The sequence below is a fragment of the Acanthisitta chloris genome, unplaced genomic scaffold (assembly GCF_000695815.1).
Source record: "Acanthisitta chloris isolate BGI_N310 unplaced genomic scaffold, ASM69581v1 scaffold9800, whole genome shotgun sequence".
Taxonomy (NCBI): domain Eukaryota; kingdom Metazoa; phylum Chordata; class Aves; order Passeriformes; family Acanthisittidae; genus Acanthisitta; species Acanthisitta chloris.
Window position 1 is genome coordinate 99,913 of NW_008649902.1, and position 27,632 is coordinate 127,544.

General features: G+C 38.5%; 1 protein-coding gene across 1 annotated transcript; it reads left to right on the forward strand.

The window, feature by feature from the left end:
- The first annotated feature begins 3,844 nt into the window (after positions 1-3,844).
- On the forward strand, positions 3,845-25,017 carry LOC103804272 (25-hydroxycholesterol 7-alpha-hydroxylase). The gene is made up of 6 exons (XM_009076913.1): positions 3,845-3,852; positions 6,489-6,625; positions 12,925-13,521; positions 13,965-14,171; positions 20,259-20,437; positions 24,428-25,017. Exons 1-6 carry the CDS (start codon positions 3,845-3,847, stop codon positions 24,722-24,724), a joined length of 1,425 nt encoding a protein of 474 aa, XP_009075161.1. The 3' UTR covers positions 24,725-25,017.
- The last annotated feature ends 2,615 nt before the right edge of the window (positions 25,018-27,632 follow it).

A 27,632-nucleotide genomic window follows, 5' to 3' on the forward strand; every position in this document is an offset into this window, starting at 1 on the left:
ATCTTAACTGTTTCTGCAGAAGTGAAGGGAATAATTTGTTCTCTTACCCTTTGCAGGCAGAATGAGAATGAGAAGTAGTGGAGTTGAGGTATGACATGAAGATAAAGGTTAGACGTGAGGAGAAACTTTCTGATAATAAGGACAGATTGTTTGGGGAGACTGTAGAAACTGTACTACTGAGTATCTTTATGAAAAGCAGAGTCAAATATAAGGGAAGATACCGGTGCATAGCACCCTACCTGGGATACAAGGTATGGAATAAGTAACCTATCATCATCTCTTCCTAACCTATTTTTCTTTGATTAAAGCTGAATTAAGAAAGGAAAAGTCCTGGGCTGGAAAAATAATCTCAGATGTAAAATGTGATGGAATAACCTCAGGCTCGATCACAAGGAAAGTGTTGAGTAGTCATGGCTGCTCTGAATGGTCTCACCAAGAGCAGAATCAAAGTAGGATTGCGAAAATAGGGGCCATAAGCACTGAATTGCATTAATTTTTAGCATTGCTGAATTATTGTCACATTGGCCAGGTCTTGTGTTCACCACAACTACTATCTTGGCAGTTATGAAACTCTACATTACATTTTGTGTAGGACCTTTTTCAGAATTTTCAGCCTCTGATAAAACCTGAGGCAAAAGGCCCTTTTTGGTGGGTTTCAGTTTTAAAATTGTTCAGATTACATTCCCACAATGGTATTTACTTGCCTTTTGGATATTTAGGCAATGTCCAAACCAGTCACTACAAGCAGTGGTCAGCCACTACTTGAATTTATGGATGTGTCCTTCAACGCACAAGTTTGAGATGTGAAGAATTGTTATGTACAATGTCAACCTCCAATTTTTGAGAGAATTCAGCCTAAAGGATTGCAAAGGAATAAGGTTTCCTAGAGACTGATATTTTAGGGCTGCTGAATGAGTTATTGAGTGCTGGTATTTTTTGGATATTTGGGGATGACCTAAATGAGATGACTGGAAGAGAGAAAAACAAAGAGGCTCCTGCAGTGAACGGAGTACAACACAAGTTGGAGATCTTAGCAATAAAAAGCTTGTATGGTTTTATAGGGGGGAAAAAAGGTGCATTTTTATTAAATCCCAGAAGTTCTTCACAGAAAAAACTTTCAACAAAAGGGTTCCATTTTTCTGTTAAAAAAAACCCCACTATAAAAATTCACTGTTCGGTTGATTTGTTTTTGTCAGCATTTCTCCCAGTTTGTCTCACATTACTGCTAGAGTCTGTTTTGCTGTACTGCTCTTTTTGGGAGCACAGATAAACTCCTCTCTCCTTGGTATGCTCAGAAGTGTATATGCTACTTTTTCCTGAGTTTTTTTCCTTTTCTTTTATGAGTGATCTTTATCCTAATAAAAAAGAGATGGTTATCAGTACTGCAGCACAAAATCACTTTACCTAGGCATAAGGATAGGCAGCAGCAGCATGAGGGTTTTTTCCAGCCCGGGACTCTCACTTCTTCACTGAGTCAATCCATGTCTGCATCTTTCTGTCAAGACGATGCATCCATTTACTGCACACAAGCCTCAAACCAGTGATCAGGTAGGAGCAGCGTCTGGTCCTTACCTCCGTAGGAAGGATGTAAGCTGAGAATTCGAGGGTAGAAGACTGTATATTGCTAAAACTCTTATCTGACTTGTTCTGCAGACAATACTTTTTCATACTGCATGCTTTCAACCTGGAAGATTTAGAGTTCCAGGAGATCACTGAGTCAGATAATCTGGGTGGGGTATTTAAGGCACATAATTTTATAAGTATCAAAAATTGCATTGAGGCCAAATATTTTTAACGTAATTTTATTTTCTGTCCGCAGAGATGGAAAACACCTAATGCCATGAGCAGGTCTAGAGGAAAACTGTAGCTGCTAAATTTAAAAAAATAGGAAGGTAGTCTTACTGGCTTTCTCCTGTCCTAAGTTTCCTGTGTTCTTTCTCTCATAATACAAGAAGACATGCCAGACACTACATTTCTGGGGATTACCTTCCTTGGGGTTGAAGCCTTTGGCCTCATTCTTTTCCTCACAGTTAGAGTGTTCATAAGCCCCTGGAAAGACACTGTCTGTCATGTCTTGTTGCTTAAATATTGTGATCGAGCCTGTGAATAATCTCTAACTGCTTTGACATGTTCACAATAGCTTTTGTTCTACTCTGTACCAATCCATTTCCATTCCTTAAAGTCCCCCGACACGGTGTGTTCCAGCTTGGACATGGTATGTGATGGTTTGACCTGAGATATTATGGGAAAATCAGACCAATACCATTAATTTTTGTGGATGGTAACAATGGTTTGGAAAGTGAAAATGACCCCTCTGCAGCAGGTGATGTTGTTAGACCTTTTTCTCTGTGGCTTTTTTCACCCTCTGGTGAAAGTTGTTGGAAAGCGGTCAGCGGAACCGGCATTACCCTGCAGAGTGACGTGTTCATGTCGGGCTTCTTCAGCTGTGCTGTGTGCAGTGAAGGCTGCGTTAACACCAGATGCCAATCATACACCACCAGTGGATTTGCAAGATTATAGGACAGGAAAAAAGATGAAGGTTAAGCACAGGGCACAATAGAGATTACTTATGGTAATGAATTGTATAATTTTTCTAGACAGATCTGGATTAATGTTTATCCCAGGCAAGAGATTACTGTATGTCTGATTCTAGTTGTAAACAGACATTATTAAACAGAAGGTTTATGTTCATGAAATGCGACTATGGGTGTTAAAGCACTTATGATTTATTATGTGCAAAAAGAAAAATTAACCTGTTCATCTGCTATAGTACGAGATGCGCTGTGGATTTTTGCATAATTTGGAAGGCATCTGCTCCTTTGGAATACAAATAACCAGTGAAATGAGAAGGATTCTCCTCTCGTTTACGCTGATCCAATGCCTTACACTGCAGTGATGTTGAAATGGTGTAACCAGGAAAAGAATAGTCTTGTGTGCTTTTATAAAGCAATAATATTTCTGTGAGAGATAATGGTGGCAAAGTCTGTTTGCTTGTGAACCTTTAGGGTATTTTCTCTATAACTAAAAAAAAAAGTTAATGTACAGCGAGCTTAACAAATTACCTTATTTGAGTTTACCAAATAATTCCCTTTCACTAATTGAAAACATAATGTTTAGAACTGAATTTAATAATTTTTAAAAATAGAAGTTGAATATTTTTCACAATATTTATGCTGCAGCACATTTCTCTCCTGCTTTATTGCATTGCTGCTGCTTAGCATGAGACATAGATACAGCGTCCACATTTTTTAGTATTGCCTTACCTCAGTGGCTAAATAATCACACCTGAGTCAGTGCCTTCTGTGTTTTAGGTGAGCTGAAAAATCTCCCCTTGAGGAAACTGTAAACAAACTCCAAAACTTTGCTTATTTGGTGGAGTAGACACTGCAACTTTATTGCTTGCTAACAAGAAAGTATCTTTGCACTGTGAAAGCAAAGAAAAAATGCAGTTATCAAATCTGTTCGTTCTATTTATGAGCTGTATTTGTAGCCAGCTGATTTTTGCATAATGCCATTTGAAATTATCCATTTAACAATGATGGATGATACAACTGTGTTGCTCTCCCTCCACTTTGTAACTGATCCGTCTACTTATAGTTTGCATTGGACATGTTGCTGATGCTTTATTTGTAAAATTCTCTCACATATGTGAGAAATTTGTTCGTTAAGTCTTACTGACTTCACAGAGGCTTCTCAGACAAGTAAAATTATTCCTGTATATAAGTAAAAACAGACCAATATGTAAAGCAAAAAGACCTGGGAATATTATGAGGTGTGTTAAGTAGATTAGAATTTAAGCAGTTAAACTAGGCCTGAATGAAGTGTAATCTGTAAGACATTCTGGATGCTTCAGTTAAAAAAGTTGCAGTCTTAAATTGCCATCAAAACAATTCATGCTGCTCTTCTATATTTCTTAGCTGTATTTTGCATTTAGTGCAACAGTATATATTGTCACGAGAAAAATACAACTTTAACCCCTGTAATACTCTGCCTAATTATCAAATTTTACAACTTCTGTGAAGTATGAGTCCAGAGTTAAGGTTCATGAACAAATTAATTAAGCAATAAAAGTTTTTGTGGGCTTTGATAATGGTTTAGTATAGCATCTGAAGGCAACAAGAACTTCTGGAGGTACCCGGGGTGTGAGTAAGAGTCCTTCAGGAACCTGGGTCAGCTGCACTACACGGCTTAAAAGTTTGTGCAGCGAAGCATTGTATTTGGGGAGGCACTAAAATATGTGTCTCTCTTTTCTTCACGATGTGTTAGCAGACATAGATAAGTCATGGAGATGACCTCCATCTTCCAAAGAGAAGGAAAGCTAGAAATGAAGACACATTTCTGTTATCAGTCTGCTGTGGGTCGTAAGTTGAACTGGTGTTATATTTTCCTCTGAAAGCTGCGTAGCCTTGACACAGTGTTTAACAGTGTTAAGCTTATTGCTGCTGAGCTAAACATGTCTGAAGCGAACGATGACCCTCACGTCTTTGCAATAGCAAAATGTCTCCCTGATGTGATCCCAAAGACTTGGAGCATTAAGTTAATTTTCCCCTGGATTTCTGAGCTGCCTTCTTTTTACCCAGCAGAGAGCTTGTGAAGAATACAGCTTCTGACCGAATGACAGAACATGGAGGATGAAATTAGATGCATTCAATTAGAAGATGACAAAAAGCCTATCTAAATATTTGTCAGGATGCTACTTACGGGGTGTAGTGTCCAGCTGGGGTAGTGAAAGGCAGCCGCTCTTGGGACTTAATAGTCTGGGGGGGAAAAATGGGTAAATCATCCAGATTCTTTACGGGCTCGGAGAGGATAATTGAGGGTATCAAGTTGGCTGTTATGCTTCCAGGGCTGGTGATCCCTCTCATGTAATCTCAGATTAGTTCTTTGCTTTTATTCACTTAATACAGAATTAACTGTTACAAAGTTTTCTGGACCATTTGCGTAAATAGGGTTGTGATTTGACCACTAGAGGATGATTAATGCAGTGGTTTCTGGGAGGTATTGAAGAATGAGGGACTCCACCTTCTCCACAACATGAAGAAAACACCACAAAGCAACCAAACAAAACCCCAAAGTCACAAAACTCAAAAGAAATTAAAAAAGGCACAGCAGATGTGTCAGCTGTGAGATTGTCAGGTTTGGACAGAGGATTTACTGGTTTTCCAGAGGACAAAAGGAAGTTCTCGGAAACTAAAATTTAGAATCAGTAGTCAGTTAAACAGAGAGAGACTGAGATATGCAGCTTGGCTTGGCCAGATCTGTTTATCTGTAAACTAAATTTGTAGCAACTTTTTGAAGTCAGTGAGCAAATCTCTGGCGTGTAATTTCCTGCTCAGAAAGTTTAAATTAGGAAAATTTTGAAAAGTAAATGTAGCATATCATGGTTACCTTTTAAATTTTTTTTCATTTCTGTTACAGCAGTTCAAGGAAGAATGTGACTATGATAGGGTTAATCCAGCTACATAAAAATCCATGCTGTGTATGATAGTAGCAAAGCTTGTGATCCCTTGATCTTTGATTAGATCCAAGCTAGTAAATATCTTGTGTTTAATCAGAATGAGTTGTTCTGCATGTAGTATAAGTCACCTTCACAGATGGGATGTAGCAGCAGAGTTGTTAGCGAATATTTGTTTTAATCCTTTCCAGAACAAGCACGCTTTATGTTTCTTTGTTGTAAATCAGATTCAAGCAACTAAAGACCAGCATGAAGGAAAGGCATTTACTTGCAGTCAGGAATAGGACAGTGTGGGAACCTTTTTTCCCCCTTTTTAAAGAAAAATGTAACTTAGTAGGTTCTTAAAAGGTATTTTATCCTATCCTGTAAACATAACTAACACACCATGGCTGCTTTTGTAGGCTGGGACATGAATATCGTTATCTAGAATTTCATCTTAAACTGTTCATATACATTTCTATCTTAGACTATAAATATATGGAGACTAGATTTAGTACAGTTAATGTTCAGCCTCTGTTATTATCCTGTATTTTAAAGATACTTACTTAAAATGGTAGCTGTTCTGTGTGCTGGTTAAGCTGAAATTACTAAAACGTTATCTGTACGGCTACTTGTTTTGTGTGGTATGTTGGCGTCCTATTTACCTAAATCTGTCATAATTGCCTTCCAATACATCTTCTTCTGACATGCCAAATATTGAAAATGAGACAACCCTTTGCTGGGAGATTTTCTACCGAATGTCATTTTTCTGTGTTCATAACTTGATGGTAATAACTGAACGACCTGTAGTTAAATGCATCTCAATTTCTCTCACTTATTTTTCCTAATCACCACACAGAGCCTTCTGTGCTCAGAGGTGTGATTAGATTTAACCTGCCATCATATCTGAAGAACTTTCTGTACAACGTATTATACATTGCAAGAATTATATATGTAAATGGTGAGTCTAAGTGTAATATATAAATAGGTATAAAGATGAGTTTCTCTCATACCAAAGTTAATTCCTGCTTATTTTGTTTTCTGTTTTTCACAGGAAGACTGGAGAGCCTCCACTAATAAATGGCTGGATTCCTTACCTTGGGAAAGCTTTGATTTTTAGAAAAGATGCTTTCAAATTCTTACTGGATCAGCAAAAGAAACTTGGAGATATTTTCACTGTACATATTGCTGGTGAGAAATATTTTAGTATATCTCTCGATTTTTTTTTCTCATCAGTGAAGTTGAATACTAATTCAAATGTTTAGTTTAGAATCTTCCTTAACCAAAAACATTTTTCCATAGTATAGGCCAATAAAAATCACTCAAATTTACATGTATGGTGAGTACAATAATTATCCATAGGATATCACTATGAGCATGTGGATTTATATATGTCTGTAGGTATATATACATATTGACAGAATTTGTAGGTATGTAATGTATGAAAATAGATTTTGCCAGCACATTTAATTGTGTATTGTGTTTTTCTTTTCCCTAAAGAAGGGAGAACTAACATCATCTTGACACTGCACAGAAAAATATCAGATTAAATTTAGAAAACACTTAAGAAAAAAAGTGCAGAATATGTTCTCACACATTTTACAACTGGTTGACAGGAACACAAGGGAATGAATGACACATTGACTCAGTGATACAATCGGTACTGGAACACAGAAACTTCCCGTTGCCAGCCTCTTACTCTGATCATGCTTGCTGAAAATAACAATATAATAAAGTATGATATAACCTTGCTGCTTTCTGTATTTATAGCTGTATTACTACACTAGCTCAAATACAAACATTTGAGTGATTTCACATAGACACTTAGCTGTAGAAGAAAAACATAGAATGAAACTGGAATCTTGAATGAAAGTTAAATATATAAATTTACATACATATATACACACACAGAGATCTACTTCTTACTAAAATCAATTTAAAATTCAGTATTTTTCTCTGTTCACAAAAAGGGAAGCTCTTCTTAGTGCAGGTAGATGTAATCATCTTCTGCCCTTTTATATGCTGATATCCTTGTTCAAATGATCAACTTTAGAGTTACATCTATCTGATTTTTAGATATTCCTGTATTTTGGGGCAGTTTCAAGCAAAAATGTTAAGTGTAAAGTAAAAAGTTTGCTTTGTAATTCCATGGCAGTAGCATTAACTTTATATTTCCATATAAGTAATATTTTGCAATAAAAATACTTTTTTCTTCAAATGCCAAATAATTTAATTGCAAGCCATGTGTTTAATTAATAAAATTTTTCTTCCTCTTAAGAAATCTGTCCTTTTTTTCCCTTTGGAAGAGAATTTTTACTCTAGGAAATGTGTGATTTTATTTTAATTCATTCAGGGTTTTTGTCTTTGGAAACTGGTATGCTCAGATTTTTTTTCCAGCTTGAAAGTGAGTTTGACACAGTACAGCACCAACTTTTGTTGAAATACAGTCTTTTTTATTGTTAATGTACATTCACACTATAATTCAGTTTTGGTTTCTTATGAACACAGATTAATAAGTAATTCAGATATTATCTTAGTACATTCATAAAACCAGTACATTCATACTTAAGAATCCTAAATGTATTTAATTAAATACTTATTTGTCTTTCACATCTTTATTATTTTATGCAAGACTGTGTTTAGGAATTTGTGTGTTTAAGCAATCTGTGAGTGTAGATTAGTTTCAGAATTTTCTATTTGCATGATAAACCAAATTCCATTTCTAATAATCTCCCTGTGTTCAGGTCTTTTGAAGAAGCCTTCCTTGATAGAGACTGAGGTAAATGGAGTGAGTTCTGGATATCATTTCAGCCTTGTGCAGGGAAATATTTGATTTTGTGAATTTGTCGTAACAGAGATACCACTTTAAGTTCTCTTTTTTTGCTACAAAATTAGTCCATCAAGACTTCACTAAAGAGAAATAGTTTGTCATCCGCAAGTCAAGGAGGAAGCCGAAGGTAGTTAGTGTCTCCTATCATGTCCTGATCTGAAGACGTACAGGATCTCTATATGTCTCACTGATTTGACAAAGATGATGTTTATATGTTCGGCAAACATAGCGTAGCCAGCTGTATGTGGACTATCATTACTTTACCCCCCTGGTGGATGTCTAAAGGTCCTGTCAAAAAATTCTATCAATATATATTGTTCTAATTATTGGTTCTCAAACTAGTTCATTTGGAAAATGCAGAACGATGCTTGGAGTTTCTGGCATTGCCCCGTACTGGTAATGCGATTTCGCTGATTGTACTTTCCCATGTGATGAGCAAATGATTGTCATCCCTAAAAGTCGCAAGGGACATGGATGTCATCTTAATAAAGAAATTAAAAAGCACATCTTTCTATGAGAAACAATGTAAATTCCTGACCTGTCGCAGAAAATAGTTCTCTAATTGGTTTTGTGTGGTGGTGCAGCAGAATCGTTTTCCCCAAACGTCATGCCAGCGCAGCACCACTGTACATCATTGTCAGCAGTTCAGCAGAATCTCCCTAATAAGAGGACGATTACGTAAATGCGATAGTCTTGGGGGGAAAAAAAGAGAGAAAAGAAAAGAATAAGGAGGGGAAAGAAAGAGTCTGTGGCACTGAGATGCTCATACTTCCCAAGCCTCTCTGCTTGTTAAGGGTCAGCAGCATAGGCAGAGTGCTAGGTAAGAACTTAAAAGAGTTTGTAACTGTTTTGTCATTGTTACTCAGGATTAAAATTTTTCTCCTTTGTCTGACAAAGTAGTAGAGTGATGCTGAACCTTGCAGCACTCTCTCTGAGACTAATTCAGCTTTTAGTAAAATAATGTTACTGGTTTTCACTAAGCACACTTGGCTTTTCAAGTACTGTGCTAAGTCATGCTTTTTTTTAAGGCATGATACACCTACAGTAATATATCACATTTTTCTCTCTTAGGCAAAAGGTAATTTACATTAACTCCTTACCACGCTGAAGCCTGCTGCAAGCATTACTGAAATAACATCCATCATTAGATGCCATCTGAAATGCTTGTCTTTCATCATTAGCATTAAAAACCTCCAGAATGCATTATTAGAGTAATTTCTTAACTATCATACAAATACTGGCTTCTGTGCTCAGATTTACCAAAGTTGACAATTTTCATATTTTCCACATCAATCTTCTATTTCTATGAGACTGTAGAAACTAAATGGAGATAACCAGGCTATTTGCAGCATGGGTGTAATGCAGACTGAAGGATTAGATGGTGAAGTATGAATTCTCTGTAGCCATTTAAAAAAAAATAAAATCAGAGGGCATTTTATGGAAACAGAGATATATCTCTTGCTTTGACTTGTTTCTACAGTATTAAATAAAATATCTCAGTGACTTAAAATATTGGGATTTGGAGTGTGACATTTCTGTATGTACATGTCTACTCAGTTTTTGGTGTGGAAGGATTTTGTTGCAAACTAACAAGGAAAGACTTAGTCCCCAGTGGTTTCTATATATATACACCTTCAATCCTTAAGGCTTTGCTGATTCGTGGAGCCTCCTCTTTTGGCTGATTTGGCATTTAGCCTTTCCAGTACTCTGACAGAAATTCATGAATATCAGGATTTTGGGTTGATTTCAGAAAAGGTTGCCTTTAAGAGATAGTTCTTGGCATTAGCAGCAGTGGAAAGACATGGGAGGGGAGGGGGAAGCTGCATTTTAAAATATTAAATAATAACTGGAAACTTTAGGAAAGATTTGAATGTATTGGTCTCTGATACCACCAGGGACAATCAGTGGGAAGAAACCTCATCAGGGAGAGCATCAAGATTTAAAAAGCAAAATTAAGGACCATACTGACACTTAGAAAATTTAAAATCATAACTTGAGGTGAGAAAGTTTGTTCTACTTCGGATGTTTGCTGCTCAGGGTAGAGGAGGTGTTGGGGCACAGTTTTGTAATTAGCAATCTGTTCCTGTATGGAGGAGACTGAGGTAAGCAGTGTAGCCACGTCGTGCATCTGTGTGCAGGGATGACTGTAATTGTTAAAGGCTCCCATACCTACTCTCACAACAACTTTCTAACTGCCATTAGCCCTAGATTTTAGTATTTTTCTAATTAAGAGATCTAAAATTAGATTCTCGAGGAATACGTAAACAAGCTGCCTTTGTTGTACAGGAGTTCCACTTTTCTGACTATGTAGACCTTTACTAAATGCAGTAACAAGAAATATTTTGGTTTATGTGTTTATATATGTTGTTGACTTGCAGTGATGTGGTCTGGAGCCTGAATTGATTCTACAAAATTAATTATATTTTGGTACATACTTACTTTTTGCTACCAGGAACCTGATGAGAATAATAAAAATCAGAGTCTGTAATATTCTGTTTCTCGGGGATTTTTTTTCCATGTATGTGCTAGTGTTGAGTGAGTTTTGATTTAAAATTATTGCTAAAATAGCTCGTTTATCTGAAAACTCATTTACTGAAAATAATTTTCTTACTTAAAGATGATAATAATTGATGTGCGTTTGCTAAGTGTCTGATTAAAGATCACAAAGAAACTCATATTTTGCATCAGAAATAAGCAGATGGTGGACAGATGGTTTAAATTAATATTAATTAAAAATCTTAACTTAAATTGTTTACCCTGTAAATGCAAAGTTAAGAAGCCAGCTTTCATCTTTAGGGTTAATAACACTCCAAATCTATTTATTAAAAATTGCTCCAATGGGCATTCTTTCCAAGCTTTGATCGCAAAGATGGTAGTCTCAATAAAGAGCATGAAAGTGGGTGAAAGCTTGAAAGAGAGAGTGATTCTAGGACTCTTAACAAAGATGCTGCAGAGGTCGAGACTAAATATTCCTATCAACCTCTGTGGTCTGGAAAGGAAGAAATGGTCAAATAGGAGGACTGAAAATTCGGATTCTTTTTCATGCAGGTTTCTCAATATATTTATTCTTTAAAGATTAATTGATTATGTTACAGTAAAGCAAAATTCATGACTATCTTAAAAACCTTCACACACTGTTGACAGAAAGAAAGGGGGTCGAATTCTGTCTGTTCTATTTATCCCTTAAGTTTCCTTACTGGTTCACTGGGATTGCAGTTGATGTAATTGGGAGGGAAATTATGACAGCTGGTAATTGCAGAGGAAGTCCAGAGCACACCCAGATACCATAGAGTACTGTGTGTGTATATAAGTCAGAATATGGAATAACTGTGATAATTCAACTATCACTATATAGTAACCATGGATACTTGTTGACATTTTTAGTGGTAGTGACTACTTTATCTCAGGACATCTGTCACAGAGCCAAATTTGGTCCTCAGTTAAGCATGTAGTGTTCCCATTAAAATCAAAGGAGACTTGTCCCTTTAGTGAGACAGAATTAGGCTGTAAGTGCTGGAACCTTTGCTCTTTTCCTGAGTTTGTAACTGGGATATTTCACAGAGGGTGTGTACATTTTAATAGGTACCTTTTTCCCTAATGTTCAGGTAAGAATCAGGAACTCTAAATTTAGAATCATCTATAAAGAGGTAAGGTTTAACTGAGCTTTGGGAGCATTAGCATTTTGATTCATGACAGTTCATCCAAATGCTTTTCTGTAGCAGTTGCCTTGAAGTTTAGGGAGACATTACAGGATTTTTCTGGCAGAGGCAATTTGAAAAAGTGTCAAACTTGATGCAATCCCCTCCCTCTGTACAAGCAGCTGAAGGTATCGCTGTGTCACCTCATTAAGTATCCTGAGAATGGTAGAAAGTTTTCAGTGCACTCTGACTCAATGGATGATAGTGCTAGGACAGTGTGTCCCCCAAAGTGGCACACTTGGTAAAAATGGTAGCCTGCTACATGGTGAGCTATGACTTCAAATTCACATCCTAAGGTAGTAATTTTATGGATACTAAGCACATTCTTAACAAAAAGTTAGCAAAACTTCTGGAGGAAAAATGCAGATGTGAGAGAGACTTTAAACGTTTAACTGCAGGGTGCAGTTAAAGCCATAACTGACAGATTTTGAGTTCCTGTGTCATCTACTTGGAAAAAAGCTGCCTAGGTGGCATGTTTTCAGCTCCAGCCTCAGTCACTCACTTTCCTCTACACAGGTGAAATGTGTATGTTTCTTGCTTTCTGCTGGTAAAAACCTGCAATTTTCATATGTTGCTATGACTCCACATTGTATTTTTGTGAATTAGACCAGAGTGTAAATGATTTATCTCAGAGAACCACGAATGGAGAGATCACACCTGACAGTTGGCACAAACAGTAGATCAGACTACATGGAAATGGCTTCATGCTGATCTTAGAAAAGCCTTCAATGTGTGCACAGGTGGAATCTGCATCCTGACAAAGAGACTCTAAATAAAACTTGTTACACTTCTTTTTCTTTTTTTTTTTTTCTTTGCAGATTTGTTCACAGATCTTTGCTTTGGGGTTTTTTTTCTGCATCCTTTTTTTCACAGACTTTGGCTTATTTTCAGTTATTGCTTCTAAAACTGTCACCATGTTATAAAAGTGCGTGTGTCTCTATTTTTTTTCTTCTTCTGTTCAGGTAGATATATTACCTTTATCATGGACCCATTTCAGTATGTCTATGTCATCCGAAATAGCAAGCAACTTGAATTTCATGAATTCGCGAATAAAATGGCTTCCAAAACTTTTGACTACCCAGCCTTGTCGAAAGGAAAATTCCCCGATCTCAAGGAAAACCTGCACAGAATCTACCAGTTTCTACAAGGCAAGCCTTTGGATACCATTTCTGACCACATGATGAAAAATCTCCAGGATATATTTGAATGGAAATGCTCACAAGCAACAGATTGGGAAACAGAAAAAATGTACAAATTCTGCTGCTCTGTAATGTTTGAAGCCAGTTTTGTAACACTATATGGAAGAGTTCCTGCTGCAGATGGCCACAAAGTTATTAGTGAAATCAGAGACAAATTTATCAAGTTTGATGCCAGCTTTCCCTATTTAGCTGCAAACATACCAATTGAGTTGCTAGGAGCTACCAAGAAGGTTCGGAAGGAGCTTATACATCATTTTTTACTTAAGAACATGACAAAATGGCTGGGAGGGTCAGAAGTGGTCCAAGCCAGACAAGATATATTTGAGAAATATGAGCTGCTTGGAGATTATGACAAAGCAGGTAGGAAACTGATGAATGATTGCTTGTCTAAAATAAAATAATTTACTATAGACCTTTGAAATAAAAAGGCAAAATGGCGACCTTGAAATTTTTTTATGTTCTTTCTAATTGGCTAATGATAAAATGTTTTACTCTGAAACAACCCTCTATGATAATTGATTTTTTTTTTGTGCTGAGGTGGTAAAACAAGATACTTAATGGTGATAATGAGAAAGATTATAACTGAGCTGCATTTCCTCCCCTTATTCCCCCCACCCCCCCGACATTACATTTCAAACTATTCTCATTAAGCAGAAAATTAGACTTCAGAAGCCTATTGGTCCTCATTAGCATTCACTGATCCTTGGCTGGGTCTGTGTCCTAACATCTTTTAATTAGCACACTGCAAATCTAATCAGTGTAATAAACGCTATTAATCTTCCTTTTCACTTATTTTCTCCCAGCACATCATTTTGCCTTCCTGTGGGCCTCTGTGGGAAACACGATTCCAGCTACATTCTGGGCCATGTATTATCTTCTGCGGCACCCAGAAGCTTTTGCAGCGGTGCGTGACGAGATTGACCATTTGCTGGAGTCAACAGGTCAAAAGAGAGGGCCCACTTATAACATCCACCTCACCAGAGAACAATTGGACAACCTGGTCTACCTAGGTAATTTATTTTTATCTGTTAGAAAGAGAAGAGGGGCTCTCCCGGCAAACTCGGTTTATCACTCATTTCTGTTTACTGAGAAGGTGGAGGACACAGCTGCCTAATTGACATAATAACACCCATTTACATCAATTATAAATTATGTAGTTTATAGCTGTAGATACTCTCATTGCATGTAAACATTAAAGCCTAGGTAATTAACTATGCAAGGTATGCAAAAGGCTAAATCGAAGCTTTGCAATTATTTGAAAAAAAGTTGATGCCTATTAAGTTGTTTGATTCTGAGCATCTGCCGAAGTGTTAATGCATTTCAAATACTTCTGTATGGTACTGCCAAGAAAGACCCTTTTCTGAAATTAAAGTGGGATAGTGTATTTAAACTGCAAATGTATTTTTTCCACGAGCGGTTTCTTTCCTTCTCTCTTTAACAAAACAAAAATGACTTCTAAGACAGGCTTCAGTTGGGCGATGCTTGCAAACAAAATATAAGATGATAAAAAATTTGCAGAGTAGAAATGGTATTTTCAGTACTGAAAAAAAAGTACCTTTACTCAAAGTAGGAAGCTTTAGGGGAGATACAGATCTTCCTGCTCTGGGTCACTGGTTCAGAGGGAGACCCTTGGCAGTGGCCATTGGAAGTTGTTTGATTCGGGATCTAGGTAGGCCTTCAGAGCATCAGCTCTTGGTTTCAATTCATTTGCTGGTGCACAGACACTGGAAAGATAAATGGTAAAATTAGCCCAAGGTGGAGAGAGGGTGTAGCAGGTAGGTACCTAACCTTTAAGCATCTAGAAATCTCCATAGGTAGTCTTAGTAGGGTAGACAACAGCTGAATAAAAGCTTAAAGGTTCAATATGCCTCGCTTTTCAAATATCAAAAACAGTCCCCTGTTAAAAACAAGCTCTTGTCTATAGGTCTTGGTAGCTCGTGTCTATATGTCTTGTTAGCTCATGGCCTGAACTCATGTTCCATTCTTAAACAAAGCTGTGCCAAGTGCGGGTGGTGGAGCAATGCTGTCTCTGTGCCTGTTCTGGATCTAAGTAATAGCTGCTGTTCTCCAGGACCATCCAATGCGGCATGTCTCAAGAATCTGTGTTCAAACTTGATTTGCTTCTCACAGTACAAGTATAAAATTGAGTTTGATCCAGTTCCTTTATGGTAGAGCATTAATACTAATCTTATATAGCGTGAGTCTGTTAAGTTGATTTTGTCTGGAGTGATGGCTGTTTTGATGCAGATTTATCTCTAACTGATGGAAAAAGCTTTTGGAATAGAGGAGATATTGGATGACAAGGACACTTCTGATGAATAACATGACATTCTAAGCATTTAATGTACTTTTAAGGAACACAAGTAAAACTGGTTCACATCAAAGCTAGCATACACAGAAAAATAAGTTATCAAGCATCAAGAAGATCAAAGGAGAATTGAGTTTGTATTTGTACACTGAGCTGGGAATGGCAAGGAAAAAAAAAGGGAAAAAAAATGGCTCCCCATAAGTGTAGGACTAAGGAAAATAAAAGCATGTAGTTCACTAAAACCATCTGGTGCAAAATGGTATGAACAGTTTAAAACATTAACTGTGTCATTCCTCTGCTTCTCCTTGAAATCTTGAAGTACCTTGGTAGCATTTGATTTATGTGTTGAGAGGGAAGTGCCACATCCTACTTTGTAGTATTCTTGTAACACTTTTGTTAAATTTTATAATCATGTTAAACATAATGTGATATGAACAGAAGCAAGATTTCAGTTCTTCTGGCACTTAAGTCATAAAGGGCTGGATACTGTCCCATAAAATAATAATATAGAAAAAAAATCTGTACCATAAGAGAATTAAAGTCATGCTTCAGTGGAAAGGGAAAAGGGATGTTTTGTTAATAAATGTGTAGGAGGTACAAAGGTCCCAAATTGCATTGCTTGCACACCAAAAATCCCCCTGTTGCAGAAAGGCTGGGGCCACTGACCCCAAACCTCCAAGACTGAGCTTTTCCTCTTCTTACTCCCTCTGTGCCAACCCGGAGCGTAGGAAACCGGGATTTGTGTCCCTGCTCTCGAGTAAGGCAGACCAGGTGGGATTCTTGCATGTTCATCACCTTGTCATCTCATTCTCCTGTTTTAAGTGCTCTGATTCTCTGTCCTCTTTTTGGCCTACTATAACAAGAGACTTTTTTTGATTCCTCATGCTATGGATAACAGGCAAGAATTGTTAAAAGTCTTTCCTGGGAAGTAACATTGTTATTATGGTCAGATTATTTGAGTCTAGGGAACAACATGGCCCAATTTACACCTTAATTTTAAGCACAGTATGTGATTATTTTTTTACTTAAAAAAGAAAAAAAAAAGACCACTTCCAACTCAAACTAAAACTAGCAAATTTTGGCCTTGATTATTTTTTTCTGATGGCATTTCTGGGGCAGCACACTTCATACTGTAAGACAATGCAATCCTAAAACCCAAACGAACGTATTTCTGTGCACAGAGTAACATACATTATTAGTTGCTATGGCTCACAACAGAGCTCTAATATGGCAAAGGACACATGAGAATGGTCTGTCAGTTAAAATGGTTATAATGGAAATGCCAAGGGTAAAGCAGAGATATGCTTAGTGCATGTTTAATGCTAGGCATGTTTAGTCAGTTCGTTTGTTTAATATTAGTCCATTCATTTATAGGGTGAAGTATTCTTGCCCCAGGTCATTGCTGAATCCCAGATATTTCCTGCGAGAAGAGCACAGCTGGAAAAATTTTTGTGTACATGAGAAAGAGTAGGAACCCAAAACCAACTAATACAGGGTGCATAGTCATAACACAAATGCTAAAGATTAAAATTGTTGGTTGGATTGAGAGAAATAAATATGTTTTCCTGGAATGGGCTGGGCAGTTCTTCATAAGATGTAAATGTACTTGTTTCAGATTATCGTTTGTGTTGGCACACCGTAATGCCTGTGGGTAAATGACCCCCCCAAATATTTGCATAGTCAATAGCTATTTTTCTACAATACACTCTAATAATTATGGTACCCTATTACCTGGTATGTGTTAGTGGAAAATTAACAATCCATTATGCACAATAAGTTTTATAAAACATTTACAGATAGAGATCATGTTTAATTAAAATTAACTTGCCAACGAAAGCCAAATGCACTTATGATTCGCAATGACCTTTTATTACCTGCAGTCCCTTGTTTTGGCTGGATGATTGACAGCTTGCTGTTTGGCTACCATGTTGTATTTCAGCTGACAAGACTTTTCATTTTAACTCAATTTGCCTGCCTATCACAAGCTGGTGGCAGGCCAGGCTCAAGTCACCCAGCTTTGCCTCAGCAGCTTGCTCTATTTCTCATTAGTACGCATTTATTCAGTGGAAATTGGAAGACAAATGCTTGAAGGCATGTGAACTAAGTATAGCAAATTAGGGTTTAAAGACTGAATATTTATAAGTATATTGAAACAGTTTTTTTAAAAAAAAAGTCTAGAATGAATTGGAAGCTGAGTGCTAGCTTTAGTATAAGAGAAATGAAGAGAGAAGTGGGAGGATTCTAAGAATAACAATACTATGAGAGATATCTCTCTTTTTTATCCTCTCTCTCTCTCTCTCTCTCTCTCTCTCTCTCTCTCTCTCTCAAATATGTAAAATCTCTCTGACAACACCTTATCAAACAACAGCCTGGCTTCTTTATGTAGCGCTTGCACAGTGAAGTTTAGCATCTCATGTGTGTAAGAAGGGGGGAAAAAAAATGAGGGTCATGTTCATTTGCTGCTTGGTTATCCCTTGGTATGCTTTAAATTGCCTTGTTTGTTCGGCACAAGCACAGAAACAGATGTTGCTCTACCGTGCTGGATAATTTACTGTACCTCACGGTGCAGAATGGAAGGCCTCCCAAGCTACCCAGCTGGTCTGTCAGTGGCGATGGCTGGTGTCTGCTGAACTATGACAACTGCAAGTAAAGGCTGCAGTTTTATTGTGCAGTTGTCATTCCTCTCAATGTATAGCTCCGGCATTTGTGGAAAGCTGACTGTCTATTTTTTTAATGTGAGCCTGCAAAGCCATATAAGCTCCATTCTCCTTTGTTGATCATAATGTGACTCATTACTTTTGTCATCTAATGATTATCGGCATGATCGCTCAGAGCGAGAGCCAAGCTTGCCTTCCACACATAACTGGTACTGGAAGGTAAAACAGATTTGTCATTTACGATCTGACCGCTAAGCCACACTTTGTGCTCCATTATTGTGATTAACTTCTGCATAAGATATGCTGCCCAATTGTCATTTGGGATCCGGCAGCGGGCAGGGACTGCCATGCTTTCTGGGAGGATGTCTACCGATAGGATGTGACCGCACCGCTTGGGCAGTTAAACGTAAACCTGCTATTTCACAGCAGCACTTTAATAATTATTTCTCTTTTTTTTTTTTGTGACTCCTTCTCTCTTCCTCATCTGATTCTGTTGTCGCAACGTATGTCACCACCATTTCGAAATGGTGGACTGGCGCAAAGTTACCAGCTTCATTTTCTGCAGGTTGAAGGCCGTCTGGAGCGGAGGTTGGACCCTTTCTTTGTACCGCGTAAAGTTTTGTTGCCAGAGCACTGCCAGTTGAAATCTATCGTGTCAGGTGCCTTGTGGCTATCCGCAGTAGAGGCCATCTTCTGGAACCAGGGTTCTTTTCTGGCTTCGTCACCAACAAGCCGATTTGACTCTGCCTGATTATAGTAACGAAGGCAGTCCAAAAGAATATGCACAGACTCACTGTACGTCACATTGAATCACAGCGCTGGCCACACAAAGCTGACCGCAGCCTCATTTCTTTAGACAAATGCATGCTTAAGGAAAAACCTCCTGCAAGAAAGCATCCAGGGCCACTTTATTTGCTATGCATGCTGCACCAGATTTAATTTTTAGTGAAAGAACGTTTGTTATTATTTTTTTTCAGAGGCATCTACACTGGGTAACTACTGCCTCTAATAAACTAACCTTTTGGGTGCAGCAATTGCAGTGCCTTGGTGAACACTTAGAGGAGGCTTATTTGATATCACAAAACGTAAATGCAGACACAAATGGACTATTACGTGCAAATGAAACCCTATTTTAGGCTATTTTTCACACTAATGATTAGAAGGAATCAAGTCACATATAACAGTGCCCATACATGCTGGTGGAAAAATAGTCAGTTTTGATTACAAAGTGAGAGATGCAGCCCTAGACAGGAGCTACATGCTGATATACATGCTATCAGAATGATTTATGCAAATTATGCATATTATTCCCAAAGGAATTCCTCCTCAAACTGCCAGGATAAATTGCCGGAAATTAGCCATAAAATCTGTCGTGCTAGGAGCAAAAGGTGAAGGCCACTGGGAAAGCAAGGACATTCAGCTTCTGGAGCCTTCCAGGATGTGATGGTGGAGACAGAAATCTTGCTTTCCCCAAGCCTGAAAGGACTATGTTTTGTTTTGTCTTGGCCAATTAGAAGTGTCTTCCTCTCTTAAAATTACCAGACAAATAATGAATTGCTTTTATTCACTCTGGCCATAACAGACACTATCATTTGGTATCATGGCACATTGAAAAGAAAATACACTTAAAAATTCCCAGAATGACCACAGAATTAACAAACAGAATGATTTTTCTAACACGTAGTCCTGCCATTACACCCAACAGCTTTCAGAAGGCAACCTAAACAGCTCCATGGATGCTTTCACTGCTATTTGCCTGCAACCGCCAAAATATATGTAAATGCGTAAAGCATTCATGTCTTTTGATTTTCAGCGTGATGCCTGAAAAATGACTTTCCACCCAAAACTTGGTGCTGCCTACAGCCGACAGGATTTCTCAGCACCATCAGTGAGAATCACATCGAGAGGTTCAGCATCGCAGCTGCCCCCCCTCAACCCTGCGGGGTTGTTTATTGCCTCCTCCTGGTCTCTGCTTTATGTTTGGTTTGGTTTGTGTGGGTTTTTTCCTTTTTTTTTTCCCTTTAGCCTGCTCTACTAAACCTGTCGAGATTCAGCAGTTGTAGCCATGTATAACTTCCAGTCATCTCCCATATTTCTCATGCTTCCCCCCCTCTGCTTTTGTTTAATCGCAGAGAGTGCCTTAAACGAGAGTTTAAGAATGTGCTCGTCCTCCATGAACATTCGCATCAGCCAGGAGGATTTTGTTCTTAAGCTTGAAGGGAATCAAGAAGTCGTTTTGAGGAAAGGAGACTGGATAGCACTTTACCCGCAGATTTTGCACATGGACCCTGAGGTCTATGAAGATCCTAAGGTAAACATTCAGCTGGTGCTACTCTTTCTACTCCAGGCACATCGAAGCAGCCAAGTCTTTTGTGATCTGTGGGTTGTTGTGGTTTTTTTTACTGCTGTTCCTTCTTGTGGAACAAATCTTCCTACTTTCAGATGTATTTTCTAGGGCCCTACAGGTCAAAGGATTCATGGCCTGAAGAGAGAAATATGGTGATGAGACTGACTGCGACTGCTTTCAAAGGAATTGACAATTGCACATTGACTACCATAAACTTTAGGCTAAATGTGGGTTTTGTTTGGCAGTGGATCATTTGATACCCAAGGAGGGCTGAATAATAGAAGGTGGTTTAAATAGCAAATAATGTGGGCCATTTAGCTAAGTGCCCGCAAAGCATCATTGACTCTCTGAAGCCCTATAATAGCAGTGTCTTACTTGAGCCTTATGCTTTTTCACCTCCCTTCGTAGGGATTCACCCCTTCTTGATCAATTAAGAGTGTTGTGAACTTGAGACTGTAAAGCTGTTGCTTTGCAGCTAAGCTCATAGGGTAATTGTATCATCTCCTTGTATTTTTCTCTGACGCTCGAGTTAATGAATATGAAAGACTTGAAATTAATCCACCCTGCCTCAGCCTTAATATGGCTTCACAAGTTCACCACCTGCATGCAAATTGAATAGTCCTCCTCTTGGCTAGGTTGCTCCCCAGTCTGCTGTCCCCAGACCAGGGTGCTACAGAGGAAGAGCAAGGGTGCACGCTGCGGCTGTTAAATGGCTCCTCTGTATGAGAGGCAAGAGCTCGTACCTGATCCATTGCTCATCCCCATTTTCCTAAGCAAATGGCTGTCTCCCAGCCATGCCAATTTCCATCCTTGGCATTTGAGCCAAAGAAGAAGGGAACTGGATCTTTTTACATGTTTATAGAAAGCCCATGTTAGAGACATTGCTCCCTGAGGCTTTCCCTGTCAGGAATTTAAAGATATGAGGTTGCAGAGAAAAGATGAGATTCGAGTGTCTCGTCGGTGGGGGACAGCATCTCGTTGTGCAGGAATTCTGCCAGCCTCAGTGAGAGGAGGTGAGGAGCATGTTGGAGTCAGAAGGAGTAAGGTATAGTCACTGGGATGAACACTGAAGCCATGAAAATGAAAATTACATCCAGGAGAGCTCTGCTGGCTGTCACCACCCAAAAATTGAGATAAAGCCTGCTGAGAAAATTGTGGTTTTAAAAATAATCCATCTATTGGCAAATAGTTGATTAATATTTTTATCCTTCAAAAGGACAGATAACAGCTAACAAATAAGCTTTTTCTCATTTTATTCTTAACACTTTATTTTGGAGAACATTATTGATTTGTCAAAAGTCCATCTGTTTGTTTAGGTCCTAGACCAAAAGCATCAGTGTAGAAACTGATCCCCTCCCTTATCCAATAATTGCCGGAATATATTACCATATTTCCATTGCTTGAATATATCTGCTTAGTATCAGCTCTGCTCAGCTTTCACAGTACAGCTTTAGTTCATATATTTTATCTTTTTGATAGTGAATGAGCAATCCACACATTGCAGTACATTGATTTCAGCACATGGGCCCTCTCGAAAAGTGGGGAAATCACTGTTCTGTTTGGTTCTTAAAATATGCAGTGTGCTTTCAACAATAACTACTGAGGATCAGATAGAGATGGAGAATGAATTTTTTGAAAGGTGCAGTCTTGAGCTTGTCATGTATTTAGGGAAAACTTTTCCTGGGAAAACAGGCAGCTTGACGAGATAATTTTGTAGCAATGCTTTTTCTCCTGGATACATAAATTTAAGTTCAAGCTATCTTCTGCCTTGGCACCATATTGTGTAAGTGTAAGCATATACTGCTGACCTCTTTCTCCACTCATTAAGGCCTAAATAAATGAGGTAGTTTTCTATAAAGTGGATAAGTGAACCCCTAAATCCTAACTCAGCTAGTTATAGAGCTCAGTAAATGAACTCTGCAAAACCCATAAAGTGAAATATAAGGAAACCTTGCAGGAAATCCTACATGGTGGCTTCCTAAACAAAGCTATATTCAAGATGTGACAGAAGAAGACTTATATCAATCACAGGAAATTGCTCAGTTTTCATAATACTCTTAGCAGGCTGTCCACACAGAACTTCATCACCTGTTCTTGCTCAGTGTCTTCACCTTTGTCAGCCACTCTGTCTCTTTATGGAGGCCTTGTGCATGGCTGAAAGTTCCTTCATTGTCAAAAATCAGTCTTTATTCAGCCAGTGAAGTAGCTTCTAAGGAAACACTATTGAATGCAAGGGGCTTCAGCAGCACAAGCCTGAGTTTGATGTTCCTGTCATTGGTGCCATTCCTGTCTCAAACTTGTTTTCGGCTTTCCTGATTCCTTAGACATCAATTTATTTTTTGTTAAAAGCAGTTAGAAGTCTCAGAAGGCTCTTAATATGACAAGGAAAGCATAAGGTTTGACCCAGTGTGTCTATGTGTTCAATAGCATAGTTTGCTTCAGATACCAGGAGTGCATCTTGTAGAAAGGTTTGAACAAAGTCAAGAGCTCTGGGTTGGGTTTGGTTGGGTTTTTAAGCTATTGCAGTTCATATTTAGCAGTGCTTTTTTTCGACCAGCAGGATTTAGATTGCAGGAAGTGAATCTTGTGGTATTCTGGGATTTCATTTGTTACTGTGCTGTTTCAAATGAAGCAATAACTTAACAGGGTGAAAAATAAAGGCATGCTTCCTGTTGGATGGGGTGTTCAAAGCGACTCAAAAGAATTGCTTGTCAGCGGAAACAGGCATAGAATCACCTTCATCTTTATGGAAAATCCAGGCCCCTGACATTTAGAGAAACAAGCTCCGTGTTCTTCAGCACCTTAAGTTACATCCCCTCAGGTGCACCTTGTGCTTGTTCCCTTTCTCACAGACCACCTCCCCTGACACTGTTTTTAACTCAACGGCAAGACCCGCAGTGCATGGTTTTCAGAGCCTTTAATCTAGTGGGTAGATCAATGTCACTGTATTTTTAATGGTAGTGTGGGTTTTTTTAATCAGTTGAGGTTGGTTTCTGTCTGACTGACTTGTTCCCAGCCAGCTCCAAATGGCTGCTGCTATAGCAGATGTATGCAAAACAGGACAAATGCTAATGAGTGACCATAAGCAAGAAGTGTCTGTCATTTTTATTCAAAGCATGCAGGAGGGTTTTGTAAGTGGTTAATTTGCCATTGACTGAGTGAGGATGCCAGATCTCCTTCATTCAAAGACATGAATTATCTCTAAACAGGGATCCTGCTACTGGAAAATAGTCAGAAAGCTGTTCAATTTATGGAACATAGGTTACAGGTGCGACCTCAAGCCTTACTTGAAAGCACCCTCTTTATAATGGTCAGTCACTGGCAGTTCTCCTGCTTTGCTCACAGCTTCTGGAGCAATACATTTGAAGGTAAGATGTGGCAAATTAAGCAGCAGCCACCTCCAACTGAAAGGAAAATTGACTGCAAAGCATCAAATCTGGTTTTCGAATAATCTGCACCACTGGGTGCAAAAGAAGGATGGATTTTGGTCTAGCTTGCAAGAGGAAGATCAGTGCAATGCATTAATTTATTCATAGGCATTTGCAGAATTTGGCAGATTATCCTTATTCATGATATATGTACCACACTGAGTGCGTATGATGCTTTACAAGAAAATTGTCCTTCCACTAAGGTTCATTGTCCCTGCTACAAAGCAGTCAAAATCTAATTACAATCAATATAGGCCAGACACTCAGTGGATGAGATGTGGAAGTTGAAGGAGCTTGATGTAAAAGGGCTAAGTAAGTGGATTTAAGAAGTGTTCTTTGCAGGGAAGATAATGTGAGTTAATGAAACTTGAGGGAACCAGCTAAAAAGAAGAAGCCGTCAGCTCCTTGTCTTCCTCTTTATCTTATTTTCTGGGTTTCAGATGTGTTAGCATTGTGAAAAGAAAGCAACTCATGTAACTGCCTTGTTAAATATCACGCTGTCTCTCTCTTTCTCTTTTATTTTCAGGAGTATAGGTTCGATCGATACATAGAGAATGGCAAGAAGAAAACCACATTCTACAAGGCAGGAAGAAAACTGAAGTATTTCCTAATGCCCTTTGGCTCTGGGATCAGCATGTGTCCAGGGAGGTTTCTTGCAATGAATGAGATGAAGATGTTTCTTTTCATACTATTGTCTCATTTTGATGTAGAACTAGCAGAAAACAAAGCTGTCAGACTTGATAACAGTCGTATGGGCCTTGGTATCCTCCTGCCAGACGTTGATATTGCCTTTCGTTACAAGCTAAGGTCCTTAAGAAATTGAGCAGCTGCCTATATGCCTTCTACTAATCTCCATCTTTGCTCTGTTTCATCACTCAGCTTTATATTTTTTGGAAACATTTGCTTTCCCTCTCTGCTTTTACCTCCTTCCTTTTTGTTTCTAAGGAGAAAAGCCGTTGGGCTGGAGGTGGATATCAGATGCAGGGACATGCAACCTCAATTTGTCTTGCCTGAATTGTGAGAAGTGAGGTGAGATGACAAGTCTGGCCAAGTAAATAGCCCAGCATCCCTACAAGATGAATCTCCATACTCTTGGCCATGAGATGAGCAGGATTTACAGGGATGAAGACATCAGTGACTGAATCCAGGCCATGTATATGGGAAATGGGCTCAGCAGCCCTCAGTCACAGGGGTTCAGCTTTGTTAGATTGGGAGGGCCCATACACTGATCATCTGGGGGAATCTCAGCATCTGCTCATAGAAACAAGAAACGGAGAACTTAATTCTAGGGGATTAAAGAATTTCTAGTGATTATTATTCTAACTTTTTATTTACTCTGTTCCCTTCATGGTCTTGAGAGTCTTAGCCCTTATTTGGGAGATGGAGGTTGTGTGAGGTAGTGAAGGGGATAATTTGCAAGAATGTCTCACTGGCAACACATTTCTAACTTCAATTTTATGTATTGAGGGTGAATGCATTGCTTCTCTTACTTTTTTTTTTGTGCAATGCAAAGAAATTAAAATACATGATTTTCTTCCTGCAGTCATTTGAAGTCAGAAGGGAAGTTCTGGATCAAGCCTAAATTATCTATTTTGGCTTTTGAGAAAAAAAAAAAAAGAAAAAGAAAGTATATTCTTCAGGGACAAAATATATGAGTTTGTTTGAAATTATTCTATCATCTCAAAAATTACCTTCTGTTTGTCTCACTATTTTCTTAGTGCATTTCTTAGTGCACGAAAATGTTCGTGCATTTATTTTGACCATTTAGTATGTTTTTTTATTTCTCAAAAAAACAAAAGAAAAGGAGGGTTTCAAGGGCAAGTGTGGTATCTAAAACTACTTTTTATAGTGTTTTACTATGCCTAAGTTATGCATAGGCAGAGCTGTGTGACCTGTGTTTGGAAACAGACTTGTCCATCTGCAAATTGGAAAATAGGCTCTTCCCTGGGGCCAAAATCTGAGCAAGTGAAAACCCTGGGCAGCCACAGAAGTTATCTGTATCCTGGTTGCCCAACCTGCTTCACCGGGTGACAAGCTCAGTTCCAAAATTAATTTCCTTGTGTGCGGGATCTGAGATTTTAGACCCTGTCTCTCTTCCCAGCTATGACTTCAAAGACTGATGAGGATTCTCATGGCTGTCCAGTCTCAATTTGCCAAGATGATAATTGTGATGGGAGAATAGCCATGTCTGTGGGCCTTGCCTTATGTTCCCAAACAACATCTCTCTTTGGAATGTGCCGGTGTAAGTCTTTCAAAAATCAGAAATTCTGCTCATCTCTAGAGCACTTGATGGCCTGTGGATGGAAACTGCTACCTACATGCTAAGGATTAGAATTATATATTGTGGCTTGTGTAGAAGCCTGTTCAGTTATTCATGTAAAACACATACCCTAAATAAGCATCAGCATCAGTAGAAAGGCTTTTCAGAGGTTGGCATAGTCACATTCCAAATCCTCCAAAGAAAAAACTGGGTTTGTCAGATGTATTGGATAAACATTTTCTCTTCATACATAATATCAATAATGTCTACAGGTTTGGAGTACACTTACATTAAATGGGCTTTGCAGTTGATTAAATGCTTTAACTTTGCTTCAACATTTCATCAACAGCAAAAGCTGATTATTACTTTGTGCCACAGAATAAAATCTGGTTTTATGGAGAGATTCTTGTACTCGGGTTACTTACTCCTGTAGTTACTCTGTAGAAACTGTTGTGCACTCAGCTTTAGCTCACAATGCAGTTTGGACATTAGAGCCTGGTTTATTGAGAGAGGAAATGTTGATATCATTTTACTGTTGACTGTATTCCATTATTGCTTAAATGTAAGCTGTAAAATGTCTCATACCACAGTTACGATAAATCTTTCTTCGGCAACCAACTTTAAAACAAACCTGAAGCAACTGTGAAAATTACAGTGGCATTTGTTTTAATCAGAAGAATTTTTTTTTTATAATTGTATTCTATTTTTAGGATTTTGAATTAGAATGTCACTGGCTGCTGCATGATTTGATAGGACATAATAGGGCTGTGCCAAAAGTACATGCAAATCATTAGTAATTTCAGATTAATTGCTGATCAATTTGTATAGTATCCATTTTGAAATTAAAATAAGTACTAGATTGTCTCCAAAATAGCAAATTTTTAAATCTGTAGAGTATGCTCCATTTTAAAAAAGAAAAAAGAGTCAGAATCTTCCCCAGGAGTTGCAGGAAACTTCCATGCACCAGAGTTGGAGAGCACTCTTTAAACCACACAAGAGCCAGCATTCTGCTGGGATAAAAGTTACTTGCCATTCTTGCTCAAGGACCAAAAGAATCAAATGTAAAGCAGGGTCAGCCCAGCTCATCCTGGAATTGTGTCCCTGCTAACCCAGCCTCCTGGCAGATTAGTTTTGCTGGCAAGCAATGCATCACTACCTTGTAATAAATACCCTGGCTGCAGGTGAGGTAAGCCTCATCCCCATGTAAAGTCATGAGAGCAAGAGCAGGACAGAGGAAATGTTAAGCCCTTCTGGTCCACATACTCAGCAACTCAGAAGGTGACTTATTCAGAGTTGGCAGCTGGTCTGACCAGGAGTGACTCAGTCTCCGTGGAGCAGGGAGTGAAAGGCCTACGGTGTTGGTATTCCTGGTCGATAATCTGAGGCATCACAACAAGGTAAGGGTGCAGCATCCCCAGAGGTCCCAGCTGGAGCCAAGCTCGCTGCAGCATGCTGTGCCGAGCAGAGCATG